The sequence below is a fragment of the Barbus barbus genome, assembly GCF_936440315.1.
Source record: "Barbus barbus genome assembly, chromosome: 42".
In the NCBI taxonomy this organism is placed as follows: domain Eukaryota; kingdom Metazoa; phylum Chordata; class Actinopteri; order Cypriniformes; family Cyprinidae; genus Barbus; species Barbus barbus.
This window is the reverse complement of record NC_136720.1, coordinates 15543256-15561383: the sequence shown is the minus strand read 5'-3', so window position 1 is coordinate 15561383 and position 18128 is coordinate 15543256. Positions and strand designations below refer to the sequence as shown.

The following is an 18128-nucleotide window of genomic DNA, read 5'->3' as shown; positions in this document are numbered from 1 at the left end:
TTGTTAAATATACCACCTCTCACACACTTAGCTCTCTGGCACACACACATGCACACATTCATATATTTACACATACACAATCCCACACTGTGTCCCCTCCATCTCACACACACACACACACACACACACTGCACTTCACAGTTGAGTTTTGGAGGAGGAGCTTAATTATTAAAGCTCATATGACAGTGAACTGAGAGAGAACTCAAAATAGTGCAGCTCAAAAGAATCCACAAGAGGACACCAGAGAGAACCTGCTGAATATATTATGAACAACAACAACAAAAACACCTGTGTTATAATACATTTACAACACTTCTGCTGTAGGCTATTAAAATGATCTCAACATATCGATTTGAACATTTGAATGTATAAAAGTATGTGTTTGTTAAGTTTGTTAAGAATGTCACTTCACTTCACTTGTTAAGTTAGTGTTCAATGTCTAGCCATTTCATTGCGTTCTTCATAGTTAATTAAAGAATTTACCCAAGCCAAAAATAATCTTTACTTATATTTTTACCATTTCTATTTCTTCTTTTAAAGTGCCTGATTCATAAGCATATATTGCCTAGAGACTTTTCATTATCAAATCAGGAAATTATATCATATTTTTCATCCCCACAAAAGCTACTATTAACCAACATCCTAACAGCTAATCCCTGTGTTTAAACAGACTCATGACTATTTTTTAATTTTCATAAAGTTTGTTTATGGTCGACCAGGAAACCGCATTTGTCTACAGTGGTGACTGAGATGACACAATTGCAACTATTATTTTTAAAACCTGCTATTTCTGTATCAGAGAAACAAAATCCAGAGAAAGAATAATATTTCAGTTCAAAACAGAAAACTGAGAAGAATTAAAGGAAATTAAACCACACAATTAAAATGACTGAATGTCTTATTGCGAAGAAAAAAACACTTTTTTCTCTTTTTTTTGGTTGGTATTTTGTGTTATTGGACACAATAAAACAGCCACATGAAAGGCTCTGAAAACCTTTGTTCCTTGGATTGACTTTCCCTAAAAGTGCTTTAACTTTTTTGTGCTTAAGAGTTTCAACCTGAGCAATGGTTGTATAATTCACCTAAATGACACAAACAGAGTTTTGTTTGACACAGAACTAGCACCCAAACGTGACATTTTTACCGTAGCTCTTGAAGGCCTTCTGCGACTGTAGCATCCATCATAGAAAGTTTGTCCTGTGTGTTATTTTGAGGCCTCATTCGGTTTCATTTACCTGAAAACCAACCCTGTGCCCGAACAAACCCGGTAAACCACCCAGTGACAGTTCCCAGAAAGCACGGTGAGAGATTTGACTGTTTATTTGGTTCAAAGACACCTGTGTTGGAGCCTTCAATTGGCCAGAGAGAGAGAGAAAGAGAGAGAGAGAGAGAGAAGAAAGGGATTACCTTTATTGCCGATATATTAAAGTCCAAACTACTGTAAGTGCTTGTGCTTCAAAGCATTGATAGGATTCTTTTATACAGCATTTATATACAGCGTCTATACAAGAGACATTCATGACTCTCATGAAAGCAGGAGGTGTCCATGTTCACCGTCTCCCTCCCGATCCTTCCAGACTGAACCGCAGACGATCAACAAACATGAAAATAAAAGAAAGAAACACAGGTACAAGCTCGCACATAACACGGCAGTCACCAGAGCAGAAAAAGCATGCGAATCGCGTTCGTCGTAATGACAACATAGTTTATTCTATATCTCGAAGCGCTATATTCACCAGGGAATAGATAAGACGGGATCTGAGGAAACTAATAAACACAAATGCCACCCAAGCATCTGGCTTGAGACGAAGAGAATCTCGAACAGCCCGACTTCCTGTTTTCTCCCACTTCAATTGATTACGAGAGAAACAATATGACTTTTTAAGACTTTTAACAGCACAATCTGAACTAGCGCTACACGGAAAGTAATAACTGAATACATTCTAGCATATAAGCTCTTGTTAATGGCACTGGCTGACATGTGTTAAACCCTTGCTGCCCGCTCCGCAGGCCAGCGAAGAACATAGAAGAACATGGCTTAGGTCCAGAAGATCCAAAGTGACCTTCGAAAAAGATCATTTCATTATCTGGGTGATGTGCGCTGTTGGATATTCTAAGTGGTCATGGCTTTACTTTCTTTATTTTATTTTTATTTTTTTCAAAATCTTACATTTTCTGTTCTCCTCTGCACTTACACAATATGTATGTTCAATACAACACTGATATGCATTTGTTTATTTGAATATCTGTCCAGTAATCTGCATGTTGAAAATGGAATTGTAGTTTATTTGGGGTTAACTGAGATATGACATTCAGACTAAGTTATGTGCTTGAAAGGATTAGGTCAGACAGGAAGGGGCGGGATGAAAACAGTGACTAAGCCGTCTGATTGGACGCTCTATTTCTTTCTGTAGTTGCCCAGTTGAACGGCCGAGCGGTCGAAGACGCAGCGGAAGGTGATGGGCTGGACCTCCCAATAGGGCACTGGATTACTGAACAGGCTGATGCCTGAGTACATGGCCTTCTTTGTATTATAGCCGGGTGGGCAGAAGTCCTCTGTTCCCACAGCAGCAATTTTGTTGGCGTGAAGGTAGATCACCTGGAATCAATGGAACAAGAGTGTGACGACGTGTGACTTAAAGATGTGTGGAAATGGTGTGTTAACTTGTATGAGATCTCTCACCTGAATGTATTTGTGTTCTGGCAGGCCGGACGGGACTGAAGTCAGCATGTTATTGTCCAGGTGAAGTTCCCTCAGGTGAGGCATGTTGGCCAGAGAGCCGTTCTCCACCACGCCGATCTCATTGTGGCTCAGACCCAGCCTGAAAAAACACACCGTGTTATTAGCACTAACAAAAATGAAAAATGAAAATGAAAATAAAAATGTGAAGTAAAACAAAAACTAAAAGAAAATATTTTCAATGAAATTAAAATAGTTAAACTTAATAAAAATATATTTTTACAACTCCAAACCTACTAAACTAAAATAAAAAGGGCCACCAATCAATTTTATTTTATTTTATTTTATTTTTTTCTTTCAGTGTTTTTAAAAAACATTTTTATACATGGTACACTATCACACAAAGGTAAGGGGGTTTGAAAGATGTCTCTTATGCGCACGGAGGCTGTATTTATTTGTAACATTGTGAAATATTATTACTATTTAAAATAACTGTTTCTATTTTAAAATATTTTAAAATGCAATTTATTACTGTGATGATAAAGCTGAATTTTTAGCAGTCATTACTCTAGTATTCAGTGTTACATGATCAGAAATCATTCTAATATGCTGATTTGCAGCTCAAGAAACATTTCTTATTAATATCCATGTTGAAAACAGTTGCTGCTTTATATTTTTGTGAATACATTTCATTGATGAAAATGGAAAAGAACAGGATTAACTTGGATCAGAAATATTTTGTTGCAATATTTATGTCATTACTTTCACTTTTTTATCAATTCAATGCATCCTTGCTAAATAAATTTTAATTAATGTCTCAAAATAAATAAATACAAGTATTTTAAGACTGTCAGTGTTGTTTATTTATTAATAAAATAAAAATAAAAATATAGGCAGCCTTGAAATACTAAAACAAAAATGATAAAATGCATGAACTTATACTAGAAAACTCTTAAAAACAACTGTTAAAAAAACTAAAATAAAACAAACAATGATAAAATAACAGCAAATTGAAAATAAAAAGAAATAAGAATATATATATATATATATATATATATATATATATATATATATATATATATATATATATATATATATATATATATATATATATATATATATATATATATAATAAACCTACATTCTCAGTGCTGTTTTGCCAAATAAAGAAACACTTTCTACATATATTATTAATGTCCCTCATCAAATATAATCAGAATAATGAGACCAACAGCAAAACAATCTTCCAGTGTTCTCAGAAAGCAGTCTGTATTTGAGTCAATACTCTTTTATAACATCTCGGCTGTGATTCAGTCTCGGCATGTGCACTGGAAAATCTCTGTAATATGAATGTTCCAATTTCTCTGTGCGATCCAAAGCAAACTGATCCATGCTATGATGTCATGGTGTTTGAGTCTCACAGGGTCGTTCTCATGCAAATTCAAAACAAACCTAATGAAATCTGAATTATTATTTCCTTTGTATCAAACTCTTTCCCTTCTGAGTCAGATTTTGCTGAGGTTTTTAAGCTATACAAAGACATATTTAGCTGTTTCTGTTCAGAATCAATTCTACCATGAAAGAAAATGAACTTTTTGTTTGCATAACAAATTACAAATATATTAACAAGAAAGATGCATTTACTTGGACAGGTTCTTGAGGCCCTTCAGACTGTCTGCGGTCACTTTGGTGATCTTGTTTCCATCCAAGTGAAGTTCAAAAAGAGAGCTGGGCAGACCTGAACATTTTTTGAGACAGATTAATGAAAACACAGTGATATTATATTGATACAATTCACTGAAGTGAAACGGGCCTCCATGATTATTCACAATAGGGATGATTCTGTACCTTTGGGAATGGATGTGATGTTGGTGTCAGCAATTCGGATGTAAGAAACCCTCTTCAGATCAGCGAAGGCACCATTATCAACTCCAGAGCTACTCAGAGGGTTAGAGCCCAGCTCTAGAATGGGCAGTATGTATAATATTTATAAAACACATGATTAATAAAATTTATTAACGTGTTATTCCTTTGAGTGCAGGATTAAATAAATAAATATGTAATAATGCAGCTAGGGCTGTGCAAATAATCGAATGCGATGATCATGCGCATCAAGTCAGTATAGCCGGTTCTGTGATTAGTAGTAAATCTCCTTCACGCGCTTTAAGATAGATCGGCATTTAATACACAGAGCCATAGTTCACTGACAGGCTATGCAATATCACGTTCAAAATCGAATGCATCATCATCTAAATGCAGCTAACATAAAATGTGCTAACCCAAAAAAAGCCACTTCCACATATGCTTTTTTAATAAGCACGGGGAAAAAATCCTACCCATGACGATGACATTGGCCATGCCGGCAAAGGAGGACTTCTTTATCTTGTTAATCTGGTTCTCGTGAATGCGCAGCTCCTGCAGGCTTTTCGGAATGTTAGCAGGAACATCCTTAAGGAGATTCTTGGACAGGTAGAGTCTCTCCAAATTGATCAGAGAAGAAAAGGCCTTGGCATGAATAATGGTGATCTTATTGTTGATCAGGATAAGTGTCTGAAAAAAAAAGACATTCCTTTAGGAACTTTATGGCAGATGCAAATTATTGGTATAATTCTTTAGTTATTAGTGTTTAAATGCACAAAGTTTTAGTTAGTCAGTTCAGTTTAGTTTGTGTTCAAATCGGTAATATTTTTTTCACTCCTGACATTCAGTCATAAAAATTTCACTAGCTACTTGCTATAATCTATACTACAGTCCAGTGCATAAAAATCTTCATTTTTTATGTTCTGATTGCATTTTGATCCAGGCACCATGTGGATGTTGAGCTTGGAAAGCGAGAAACGGCAAAGGGCCCTCGACGGGAGGCTGCTTATTTATTGAAGGCTGGACAATGGATCTGCTCCAAAAGTGAATCATTACACTTGTGCACCTGGGAATGACACATTTCTCACACTGAGAGCAATTTTTTGCAGTGTTTTCGAAAAATTAGAGCATCTATTTGCCTTCAAAGATCGCTGTGGTTGCAACGCATAGTTCTAGCACCCAATTCTACATTTGGCAGACAAACAGCATTGGAGTGTTTTCTCTGGAGAGTGTTTCAGTGCTGCTCAAGCATTTGTTTTTGGGAAAATAATTACTTTTCTTTTTTGTGAAATGAGGCTCTCAAGTGGTTTTGATTTGGACTTTTGGACTTCATGTTCTGTGCATTGAATTGACGCTTTCAAAGTCATAGCAAAAACATCACACTGTCACTTCCAGTTATCAGCAGTAAGCAGCCAATTGATCCCAAAATGCATTTATCAAAGTGAAATAGGATTTGTCCCGTGAGGGTTACTTGGATTTAAAAGGGCATTGAGAAATGTCATTGCTTCTACGATCCAATTTAGGCAATTAAAAAAAATGTGAGAGAGAAAAAAAAGAGAGCGAACAAGGGAAAGAGTAAGTAATTGAATATCTCACTTGGAGACTCTTCAGGCCTTTGAAGTCATTTTCTCTGATCTCTGAAATCCTGTTGTTCTGCAAATCCAGGAGAATGGTATCAAGTGGAATTTTTTCTGGACTGTTCTTCAAACCTGAGAGAAACAAAACCACAAGCAGTAAGAAAAATGACACTGATGAAATTGGATATGAGCTGATCTGGGCTTTTATGGTTAGAATCTACTTTGAAATCAAATCAGCTGTAGACAAATGGATTCGGGTCCAACATCAACACAACACACCCAGATACGAACAAAAAAAAATTAAAAATCTTTGAAGAGTGTAAACGGTGGTACTAAATAGAGCAGCCACATTCTTGAAAAACATTTAAAATGAATATGAACTCTGGAGTGGTCTTTGTTTTGAATGAGCTCCAGCTCCAGCCATCTTTGTATAGACAAAACCTTTTATAGAAATGTTTCTATTAACTTTTATGAGCTACTACTCTACATGCGTAACTAGAAGAATTTCTTAAAAAAAAAAAAAAAAAAAAAAGTTTTAACTATAAATATCTTATTATATATATATATATATATATATAATATCATTGCTTAAGAATACTTTCTCTTCATCTTTATTCATCTCATAATCTGAATTATAAAATAAAAAAATAAAATTAAATTTCACGAGCTACAGGGCCTGAGCAGTCCAGTCGAATTAAGTACAACTATAAAGCATTTAAAACACTGAAAACAGCATCAAAATGAACAATGAATCAACTCTTTACAAAACCAGGAGGGTTTCAAAAGGACTCAGTTGACTGAAAAAAAAAGTCTGAATGTGCAGTTGGACACCAAACCAATCCATTTCCAGAGTGCAACACAGTGAAGAGTTATGATGATGGTTCACGTAAGTTTTAGCGTTGCGAAACCACTCTTAATCATAGACCACTCTTATGCCAGATATCTCCGTTTTTCTTGGAAGGATTATAAAAGCTGTACGATGCTGTCAACTGAAAAAGCTGACATAAGATTTCCACACAAGGGGAATTTGATTTTGCCAACATTGGACGACAGTGTCGCACAGCTTTCATTTAATGTGCTGCAGACCAGGTTACATGAATGGAATAGACAGTGAAAACCAAAACGTATGGTAACACTTTATTTTAAGGACCAATTCTCATTATTAACTCGTGGCTTATTAGCATGCATATTACAAGCATATTTATTAGTACTTATAAAGCACATATTCATGCTTTATTCAGCATGACCTTATTTAGACCTAATTCTTAAACTTAACAACTACCTAAACAACTACAGCAAATTAGGAGTAGTTAATAGTTAGTTATTAGGGAGAATTGGTCCTTAAAATAAAGTATTTAGACACTTCCATTTGTATGAATGTCTTTGACGATACAACAAAAATATAATAAAGTGGCACATATTATGAATAAAAACAGCACAAACACACTTTGTTTGAAATGTTTTCCCGAACTTAACATTTCACAAAGTTTGCTCAAAAAAATGTACATCCTTAACAAATTAATTGTATATATTTTAAATGTCCAAAAGCTTTTGGGGGCCACTGTGTATCATAGTGTTTGCTTCAAACATAAGAAAAACATAGGAAAGCATATGACACATACATACACACAAACATATCTGCTCTAGCAACTCTAAAAGCTTTTTAGGCTGAACCTCACACAAACATTGCTTGGTTTTGTTTTACGGTGAGTTTCCCCATCACTGCATGTGTATAAACGGTTTAAGAATATGTCCCTGTTAATTATATAACCACAGGACAGAGGACACAGAGATCACAGTTGTACGCATCACTCTTGCTGAGATGTCTCACATATGTTCCTTTCGTTCGGCTGTTTAGTCTTATTTTCCAGTGGCTACATGTCTCGGGCAAAATCACAGCAATCAATTTAGGTCAAAATGTGTTTTTACTATGGACTATATTATCAGTATGTAATCCTAAAAGCTCTAATAACACAATGAAAACTTCAGTTGTTTGAGTAAACAAGTTATAATTTTAACCCAAATGGCGATGAGATAATCAGAATGTGCAGTCCATTGGCAACTCTTATGGAACAAACAATAAACTATTCAAAAACAAATTGTCCTCTGTGGCTAGAAATACTATTTAGCCACTGAAATCAGCAATTGAATCAAAATCAAGAGCAGAGAAAAACACAAAAACATTATTAACAGACTCATAGATGCTAAACTCATTCCTATACTTCTTTTACTGATAAAACTGGGAGATGCTGTTTAATCCACAAGATTTTCACAATGGAAATCACACTACACTGTGGCCCATAACGCTCAAAAAAATTAATATTTTACACTTATCTCACTTGTAACACAAAAAATGCTAACCTCAAATCAACTGGTACCTAAAAGAGAGAGTATCTCACACTTACAGCCCGTTGATAGGAAGTAAAAACACAAGCCAGCCCTTAATCAAACTTTTCTAGACAAACAAATTCATTTTTGCCATTGGTTGTTCTTGGGTTCTGGCAGTATTTCCAGACGGTTTTGCCTTGCAGCTGAAGAGCTGTATAAACTGGGTAACATATTTCACTGAAAATAGGTGAAGTTAGATGGAGAACAGGCCTGTCGGCACACTTATCCCCCCTCCCTCCATTCTTTGCCAGGTCTGTTTCATTCCAAAAGACCTGCGGAACAGATGAGTGCTGGAGGCCTCAAATATTCACTCTTCTCTTATTTGTCCTTGTTCTCGGTCCCATTTTCATTCTCGTTCTTTCCCTGTCCACTTTAACTGGGGCTGAGTGTTAACATTGTGAAATAATTACTGAGAACTGCTGTTTTGCCTGGTCAACAGTATTTCTTTCCAAACAGACATTCTGTCTATCAAACAGACCTCTAAATTTCCTGTTTATAAAAAGCTACGCTAACTGAGAAAATATGTTACAGCAATTTAGTTACACTACAATACAGGATAAAGCATGCTGGGAAATGCTTTATTAACCCTTGTTAACTCTACGTTCAGTAAATTAATAATGCTGTAAATATTACATAATCATTTCAAATTTTAATATGACCGTCTGACTTAATCAAATCCCTGTAGGCAATTATTATTGAAGAATTAATCTATCTGTGATATCCATATATAGTAATGTATCTGTTTACACTTTATTTTAATATATCTCACCATTAACAAACTATTAACTACAACTTTTTACTTGATAAACTCCTAATTTGCTGCTTATTAGTAAGGTAGTTGTTAAGTATTGGGTAGGATTAGGGATGTAGAATCTGGTCATGCAGAATATATGCTTTATAAGTAAACAGCCAATATGTTAATAATAGGCATGTAAATAATATTGAGAATTGGTCCCTATACTATAAAGTGTTACTAACATAACCACATTCACATATTTCTTGGAGGATCTGATGCTAAACATATTTTGAAAGGGTAAAAAGGGGAACTTATGTCAAAGAAAGTAAACTTAGTGAAACATTAGGGATAATGGCAGAACAATTAAGAAGGATCAGTCAACTATGTGTTGTTTCTAATGTTCTTTTCTGTGTAGATCACAGTGACCTAGCAGACAGGGCAGTTTTACAGGAAGTAACCTAATTAAAGAACAGACTTGACTTTTTCACTTATTAACAAACACACGCCTGGGGATTCAATTAGGAAAATGAGGCAGCCGTCTGGAGGTTAGTGCCTAGTCATCTACAGAAGTGAGGGCAGTTAACAGCATATGAAAACATTTAAAGTGGTTCTGAAACAGTGACATTAGTAATTCAATGATGACTCAACAATGGGCAGATCAAACAAAGAGAGAGGTTTTGTTCATGGCTGCTTGGCCTTGGACAGTTTTATGTCATGAAATAATTGACATCAGGTGTAAACTATGGAAATGGAAAGGAAAAAAATTTAACATATTAATCAGCATGAAAAAAAGACAAACTTTGATGTTGGCTTGACAAAGCCTTTTCTGAAAGTTTTAAATTATTTTACAAGCTCAATGTTTGAAGGTTTTGCAAGTCATACAGTCGAAAAACAGGACCATTGCAAGGGAGTTCTGAGTGGTGTATTGCAGCCACAGAGGCCAGCAAACAAACTACCCGAATTTAAAAGCCTGAGCATAAAACCCTCTATAGCTATGTTTCCATCACCCTGTTTTTATGTGAATTTCGAAGCATCACATCAGAAACGAGTGATGGAAATGACTTGTGTGAAAAAGGGTTAATGCGAAGAATGGGGGATGGAAATAAATTGGAAATTAATAATGGAATAAATTCCTTGATGCGCAACAAAAAAGTGATGTAACTTTGACAAACCAGCAGACTGATCTCTTTGCACAGCATCTGAAATGTTGTTATGGTAATTCTGAAATGCCTGAGCAAAGTCTGTCATCAAAGTATTTCTGTATAGTTCCCTCCCAGAACTGTCTTTCACGACTTCATTCTCAAACAGCAGACATCCCCCTCCTAAAGCAATGACCACATTTATGGTTTCGTCTGCTCGCTCTGAGGCGCAAGTAATTTATTATATATTAACATTATTATTTTCAGTGGCTTCTACTACTTTTCTTAGTGATATTTAGTGCCAGTTTATCAGGAAGTGACGATTTTGTTCTCTTTGACTCATTGGATGGAAGCTGTGCATAGTCACAAATGTTTTATGCGATATTCCAATATTGTTAAATTTGCAACTTTGGATGGAAACCCGGCTTATGACAAAAGGCATATTAAAACGCAGATAATTTAACTCATGGATTTACGACAGCTTGTTGCCTTCTATTGTCATCATGTTCTCACGCAGTGAAAAATACATCACGAAGCAAAGAGGAAACTGACAACATGTCGACAGACAAGACAGAGCAGGCTACTTCTGGTATGAAATAAAGTCTTAACTTTCAAATTTTGTCCTTTTTTTACTAAATTCAAACAATAAATACCATTCTGTTGCCCTTTAATGTGTCGTGACAGATCACTGTAGTGCTTCAGTTCAAGTGGCACATGAACTGATTATCTTTTCATATTTACTAGTAAAAGCACAAAATAAACATGTATGAACATTAGAAGGTATTTTATTTCAACAGTGGAAAGATGTCCATACACACCATTTTTCAAGTTTATAGGTCTTTGCACACCGAGTCCAAAATTTTTGCATGATAAAAAATAAATACAACCACACGTTGTGTCAATCATGTTTACACACTGTCTCCGAAACTTTCGTCCGTCATAAAAAAAATTCTGATTAGGTTTGATTTTCTGCATTTTCACATTCGTAGCAAGCATTTTGACTCAGTGTGCAAGGTTTCTGTGCATGACGATGATGAAAACAAAAAAACGCATATGAAAATTTCAGACACAGTGTGCAAAGACCTTAAGTCCACTGAAGTTAATCTACTCTCCTGTCTGGTTTGTTTGTTGGACAAAAAGGTGGATTCAGAGATATGATTTGTCAGATCGCCTGTCAATCAAGCTCCCTGCAAAAGGTCACTTTTTTTTCTGTCAGGTGTCCTTAATCTGAGTGTCAAGTCTGAGGAGGAGGGGGAGGGAGAAACAACCGTCTCTAATATTTTGAAATTGGAATCATTTCAACCTCTAGCTGTCAATATTACATACTGCACCTAAAAATTACAGCTTGCCAGAGAAAGTACTTTCCAGTTTTATGACCAATATGTAGACAATCAGACAGATAGCGAACAAACTGTTGCCAGTCTGTGGTTATACTCTGAATTTTGACTGGCAAATGCCATCAAGTTTGTTATTTTCATTGATCATTGCTTACATCCAGCCAGAAACACTGATTCTTAAAAAAAAAAAAGGGTCAAATAGGCCTATGCAGCTTTCATCAAGCAGTCTAGTCTAGTGTCATAAAGTCGTTACCTAGATCAGAACACTGGACCACTCGCAGATGGCACTGGCACCGGAAGGGGCAGAAAGGTCCATCAGGCCCATCGGGTAGCAGTGGAGGAGGCATCTGAACAGGTGGTTTATAAACTGGAGGCATGGGAGAGCCTGAGCCCTGCTCGTCCTCCATCATGAAGTCCATGAAGCCGGACTGACGGAAGGGCAGAGCCCAGCATACGGACACCAAAAGCAGGGAGAGACAGGCCGATTTCATGTTGCTGATGGAGGCCTGGAGGATAAAATGGAGAAGAGAAGGGGTTAAAGGTGAGAGGCGATATGCTGGGTAGCATCTCAGGACCTGTGATGGTGAAAGGTTAAAAGTCAAACGACAAATCTAGAGAGCATGAATGTGACTGAGCAATGTGGATGATAACTAGGCAGAGGTCAAGGGTCAAATTTAGGTGTATATTAGATTTTAAAGGTCTCTGGTTGCAGCTTTTCATGCTGTTAGACAGATGGTTAGCTTATATGACTAAATGCGTTTTAAACTCCATAACCAAACTCATTCTTGCCCTCATTCAGAAAAAAAACAATAACCATGTTCTCTCTCAGATAGAGTGCACAAAGCTGTCCATGAGCCCATACATAAACATATGTTTGAGGAGCAGCTGGACGTTTCTGAACAACGAGGAAATTGTAAAGTAGGTACAAAAACTCCCAGAGCTCAGTTTGACTTTTCAGGGTCATCTCAGGTTCATGTAATCAACATACAGCATAATTACAGTAGTTCAAATCCTCCGGGCAGCCACGTCACTTGGACAGCGAATAACCACTGTGCCTCTGTTGTTAAACTTTGGAAACCCAGAGCTTGACCTTGACAAACTTCTGGAAAAGAGCTTTTCTTAATTTCTCAAGCAAAAGAACACAATGATATATACATTCAATCTCGCTGCAGATCTATATAACTTGAACCTTGTGATATATTCCATTGAGGAACCATAAAAAAACTTCAGTTGGATAATCGTAAGTACAGAAAGTGTAGATATAACGGTTTCTCTCAAAAGACCAAGAAGTTTCAGAAGAAAAAGAAAAACGGCAAGTGACCTTCAACCTCTGATTTCTCGTCACTGTTGATTTGCATGTTGAAACAATTTTCTGAGGTTCTTTAGCTCAACCAGTATCCATGTTTCAAGAAAAACAATGAGAAATTGTAGTTTTATTCAACGGCATTTCAAAACAACAACTTGCCGACCTCAATTTAGACATGCTATTTAATTTAATACTACGTTTTCAGGCCTGGATACAACATCCATCAAGTCAGACACCATTAATTACCTTTGACCCAGTGGGCAATGAGACGCTTTGAGCAAACACACTGCAGTACTGTGCCCTTTAACATTGAAGTATTTGGTAGATTTACAGTGCATTCAAGGTAGTTTTTTGCTTGTGCGTTCTTGGGAATTTAACCCATGACCTTGCGCTCTATCGGTTGAGCTGCACAAACCTTTTTTTCTATATGTATTCCCAGCAGGAATGAAGCCACAGTAGGAGTTTAGAGCCCCAGGAGCTGGTCAGCAGCATGAAAAGCCCTCTGAGCATTACAGGCTGTCACCATGAGCAATTCTGTTTGCAGGGGGATCATGGGAGGCTGTTGCTGCATTTGAGTTGCATCCTGTCAACAAACCACAGGCTGCTATGAGAGCCAGGCAAACAGACAAGACAGACTGATGGTGTCATGGCTTTGTTGGGAAAAACAGGCAGGGTACAAAGTTCACAATCACCAATCATAAAACAGGAGTAAAAATTAGCATTTCAATAAATAAACTGATAACTTTATAAGGAACTGCAGCATAACACATTTACATTTTAACTAAAACCACCCAAACGAATCACAATGTGTGAACATGCAATGGGTTTACATGGGAGGTATTGGTTGTAGGTCAAGTTTGGTTCTAGCACACAATACATTTTTTATGTGTTTGCATAGACACTGAATTACAAATTATTAATATCTTATTATATTGACAGACTCTAAAAATTTTGTCTAAGCACTTTGTGAATGCACAACTTAAGAGACCTACACATATTTATGAATCCTTTTAGATTCATTGAATATTGAATTTAAGCAATCAATAGTTTGATTCATTTAATTCAATCAATGTGATTACTTAAACATGTTCAGTATTATCTGCATCGTTTTATAACCGTTTATTCTCTGTAATTTCTAATGTTTTTTTTTGTGTGTGTTTTTACAAAATTACATATATTTTAAAAAATTATATATATATATATATATATATATATTTTTTTTTTTTTTTTTTTTTTTTTTTTACTTGAACATTGTGCTTTATACATTGTTAAAAAATGCCAATATCACATCAAAGGGAAAGCAGTTGGAAACCAATTCAACAGGAAGGATGCTGTGTTCCTCTCAACAGGAACTAATGGACCAGTGTCATATGTCTCCATGTGACAACGATTATCAGAGCTTAGTTTAAATCAATTTTTCACAGACACAGTTCTGTGCATAACTACTAGCTTCTGCCAGGTTGTTACAGGCCTTCGTCTTTGATTTCTCTCCGTCTGGGCACCAGTCTGCTCCAACTGAAGTGTTTCACAGAACCCAAAATCAGCTCTAGCCTGTTTCTGGTTATAAATGTGGGCTTGTAATGATTAAGAGACAGGAAAATTTCCACTTTTCCTCGCTTTCTCCAAGCATTTCTACCTTTCTTTTCACTCTCCCTTCTAGTCTTTCAGTATCTTGAGGTCTGGGTTGTATCACAGCAGGTCTGATTTGTCTCTGCAGAGAAAAAGGGAGGGTTGACATTTCTAGCTTTCTCTCCCTCAATCAACCAATTCTTGTCTTGTTGCAAATGTCCTTAAAACAAGATAAATTTAAAAACCAAAAAACATGGGGACCTGTTTTGATAAAACATCTAACATCAGTAATATAGGCAATACAATATAGACTATCACCAGACCTAACATAAATATTTTATATACTCTACACATATACTAATTTTGAATTGAATCTCAAGACTGCTCAACCACAGGTGGCTTATGTTACAGAAATGTAAGCAAAACATTAGATTGTTCAGTAATTATGGTTTTGTACTGCATTATTAATACTGCATTATGTCTGAGAAAGGTTGACTTATTCAAAGCACTATAAGTGATTTATGGGATAGTGTGGCGGAAGATGAGGTCATGTGATCAAACTCAGTGTTTATGTTAAAATCAAGATATTTATTTACTTATATTTATATATTTATTTACTTAAAAGGTAATAAGTCTTGCTTTCTGGAAATAAAAAGTCATCAAAATTGAGTTTATGCTTAAAACAAGAAATGTTTACTGGCATTTGGTATTAAACACTCTATTAAAATAGTGTAAACTGCATATTGAAAACAGAATGCAGCTCTACTCATCACACACACACACACACACACACACATTCATTGACCTGTTGCTCCTTTCAGCAATGACTCACAGAAAGGTATTTACAGGCTACAGGGCATTTAAAACGTGTGCTCCCTTCATTTTAAAACATCCACATAGACCAGTCTTAACATTGCACCCCGAAACCTGCCTTTTATTTATGAAAGCATTCTTCCACTGAAAGCTCTAAAATATCCTGAATTCCCCAAACACTGAGAGAATGTTTCAGAAATGTAATTATCTGTTCATTCCAATGAGTCATGTGTCAAAACAAAAGCACAAAAAGATACAATACTCAATGTTCAAAAGCCTAAAAAATGTGGACTTAATATTGAGCTCAACAAACTGCACTCCTGGACTACACTAGCATTCAAGGGCTTCAACCACTCTGCCCTGTGCGCTCAGGCTGGTTCCAGACCACTAAACCAAACTCCAAAGCCACTGCCAGAGCACAATTAGACTTTCTCACAGAAACCCATAAAACATGGTTGTCTTCAAAAGGACCTACCCGAAAGCCTCAAGAAGTTATTCAGATGTTGAATAAGCAATTATATGCTGAAGGCCGGCTGATTATTTTGGCCCAAAAATGAATGAATAAAGGTTTGAGCCCATGACCATGACTATAATGTATCTAAGACAATCCCAGTTGCTCACATTTACATTCATGCACTCTTACACTCATCCTTTCACTTCCTTATAAGCAACTGCTTTGACTTTGGTCCAAAGCTCCAGTGTTTTAGGGTTAAAAGGCAAATAAAGAGAGGAAAAAGCAGGCAGTGACCAGCATGGCTTTAATAACTCTCTCTTTCTAACATCAAATAGTTGGAGCCAAATGGAGACCTTTGGCTTCCAAAGAATACTTATTGCATGGCCCGAGGACGCTGCCTTTGAAGAGAGGAAGAGAGGGACAAGAGTTTCCTGTCATGGTACAAACTGTGTACGTGAGTTCTATTCGCAATTAGTGAAAGTTGTAAACCATACAAAAGAGGACAAAAACCCAACCCCAAATCGAACCTCAACTCCAACCCCAACAAAAGAGAAATACATGACCCAATTAACCCGACTAAAAAGCCTGATGAATGTGTCTTAACCCTCGGCTGCCTCTTCCTCACCCCACCTCCACTGAATGTTTTGAGTTAGCTGGGAATTTTGTGGTGGGATTACCAGGAAGTTCCTTGTCAGACTTGCCTGCGATTGGAAGGAAGCTTTATCATTAAAGGATTAATGAGACACCAGTCCCACGCTCTCACTCTCTCCATCTCTCTCTTTTCTCCTTCAGAGTGCTTTCATCCTTCAGCAGATATGGCTCAAGGCACTTTGGCTTCCACACCAGGGATAAAGAGTTTAGGATGCGACTTCGAGCGAGTGGAGGCAAGCAGATTCAGAGCGAGGCCAGAGGACGAAACGTCTCTCCAGACAGGTCTATCCGAGGAGAGAATTCCTCTAGTGTTTTCAGGCCTTACATGAACTCTTTCTAAATGCCAAGTGGCGCGCACAAAAGGAAGAAAAACTGGAATGGAAAACTCGGGAGCAGAGAGAATAAGGGCACTCGAAAAGTTAATGGCTTTTTCACAACAGTGCGTTTGTGTGAAGGGGTTTCAAAGAGCAAGGATACTTGTCACAATTTGGCAAAAATCTGAAAAAGTCTTGTCCTCTCCAACTGAACAACAAAGAAAATCACCTCTGCAATCAGTTTGCATGAACATACACTTTTCTGGCTTGAGATTTTCTCATCAGAATGCAACCTTAATCCACATGCAAAGCTATTAAACACAGGAGATTTTAAAATAAATGCATTTGTATCATCGGCACACTAATGTATTCTCTCTTTTGCATACGATTTCTTGAATTAACTCATCTAGGATATGCCAGAATCAAGCAAATTCATTGAAAACTTCCAATGCAAAGTCCTCATTTCTGCTCCAAGCCCTAATGAACTGCAGAAACCACCAAACCGCAGATTCCCGAAGGGTTATACCCACATTTCATCAGTGCAATCCGTCCACCTCTCTTTGAGACGGTCAGTCTGTTCTCTAAATCAAAATCCCTGCTTTTCATTACTCAGAAGAGGAAAGCATAGGGTGAGCTGATCTTACCTGCACGTACAGGAGCTTGTAAAGCTGCAGACGAAGATCCGCAAATCCAGAGAGGGCTGGAGCCGATGTGCAGCACGGCAGGCCGAGGGCTGATCGCTGTATGGACGCCTGCAGCCAAGATCAGGCAGGTGTGCTCTGTCACGGGGGGAGGGGATGGAGAAGGACAGAGAGGGAGAGAGAGAGAGGACGAGTGGAGGGAGGGAGGGAAGAAAAGGAGAGAGGGAGGGGTTGATTTCTTCGTCCTTTTCAAATGAGACAATTGGAGAAGAACTTCCCCCGGTCTGGAGCGGTCCAAATGCAGTTGGAACAAGAAAAACGAGGGGGAAAAAAGTTGGGAGACGAGAGGCTGCGACTATACAGGCATTGGCAAGTTCCCATACAGTGTCATCTGGTAAAGATAGGGAATTCTGGATATGACAAAAGCGGCTCGGCTACCTCCCTCTTATAGTCTTTTCGGCTGCTTTTTTTGCATGGTGGAAACATTCCCCTCCTTTCCACCCACCATACTTTTGTTTCTTTTGAAACAAGAAACTTATTCGGTGACCCGTAACCTCAGCCGCACACACATGTACAACATGTCCAAATCCGTATTAGGCTTGTTTATTTGTACGGAGTAACAGGCATGGAAGAGCATTGAATGTGCAAATGGAGGTACCCAAA

At 37.2% G+C, this 18128-nt stretch overlaps 1 protein-coding gene across 3 annotated transcripts; it reads right to left on the bottom strand.

Annotated features, from left to right (window-relative positions):
- Positions 1 to 2128: 2128 nt before the first annotated feature.
- LOC306861250 (decorin-like) lies at positions 2129 to 17886 on the bottom strand. 3 transcript variants are annotated; one of them, XM_079403426.1, is made up of 9 exons: positions 17469 to 17883; positions 13439 to 13606; positions 11971 to 12223; positions 6137 to 6249; positions 5017 to 5230; positions 4529 to 4642; positions 4325 to 4418; positions 2684 to 2822; positions 2129 to 2599 (listed from the first exon to the last, which is right to left on the bottom strand). In XM_079403426.1, the coding sequence occupies exons 3-9, from the start codon at positions 12206 to 12208 to the stop codon at positions 2399 to 2401; spliced, it is 1113 nt and encodes a 370-aa protein (XP_079259552.1). In that variant the 5' UTR covers positions 12209 to 12223; positions 13439 to 13606; positions 17469 to 17883; the 3' UTR covers positions 2129 to 2398. The 3 variants fall into 3 exon arrangements, with proteins under 3 accessions (XP_079259552.1, XP_079259550.1, XP_079259551.1); XM_079403424.1 differs by lacking the exon at positions 13439 to 13606 and having other exon boundaries at positions 17469 to 17886; XM_079403425.1 differs by lacking the exon at positions 13439 to 13606 and having other exon boundaries at positions 17479 to 17883.
- Positions 17887 to 18128: the final 242 nt, after the last annotated feature.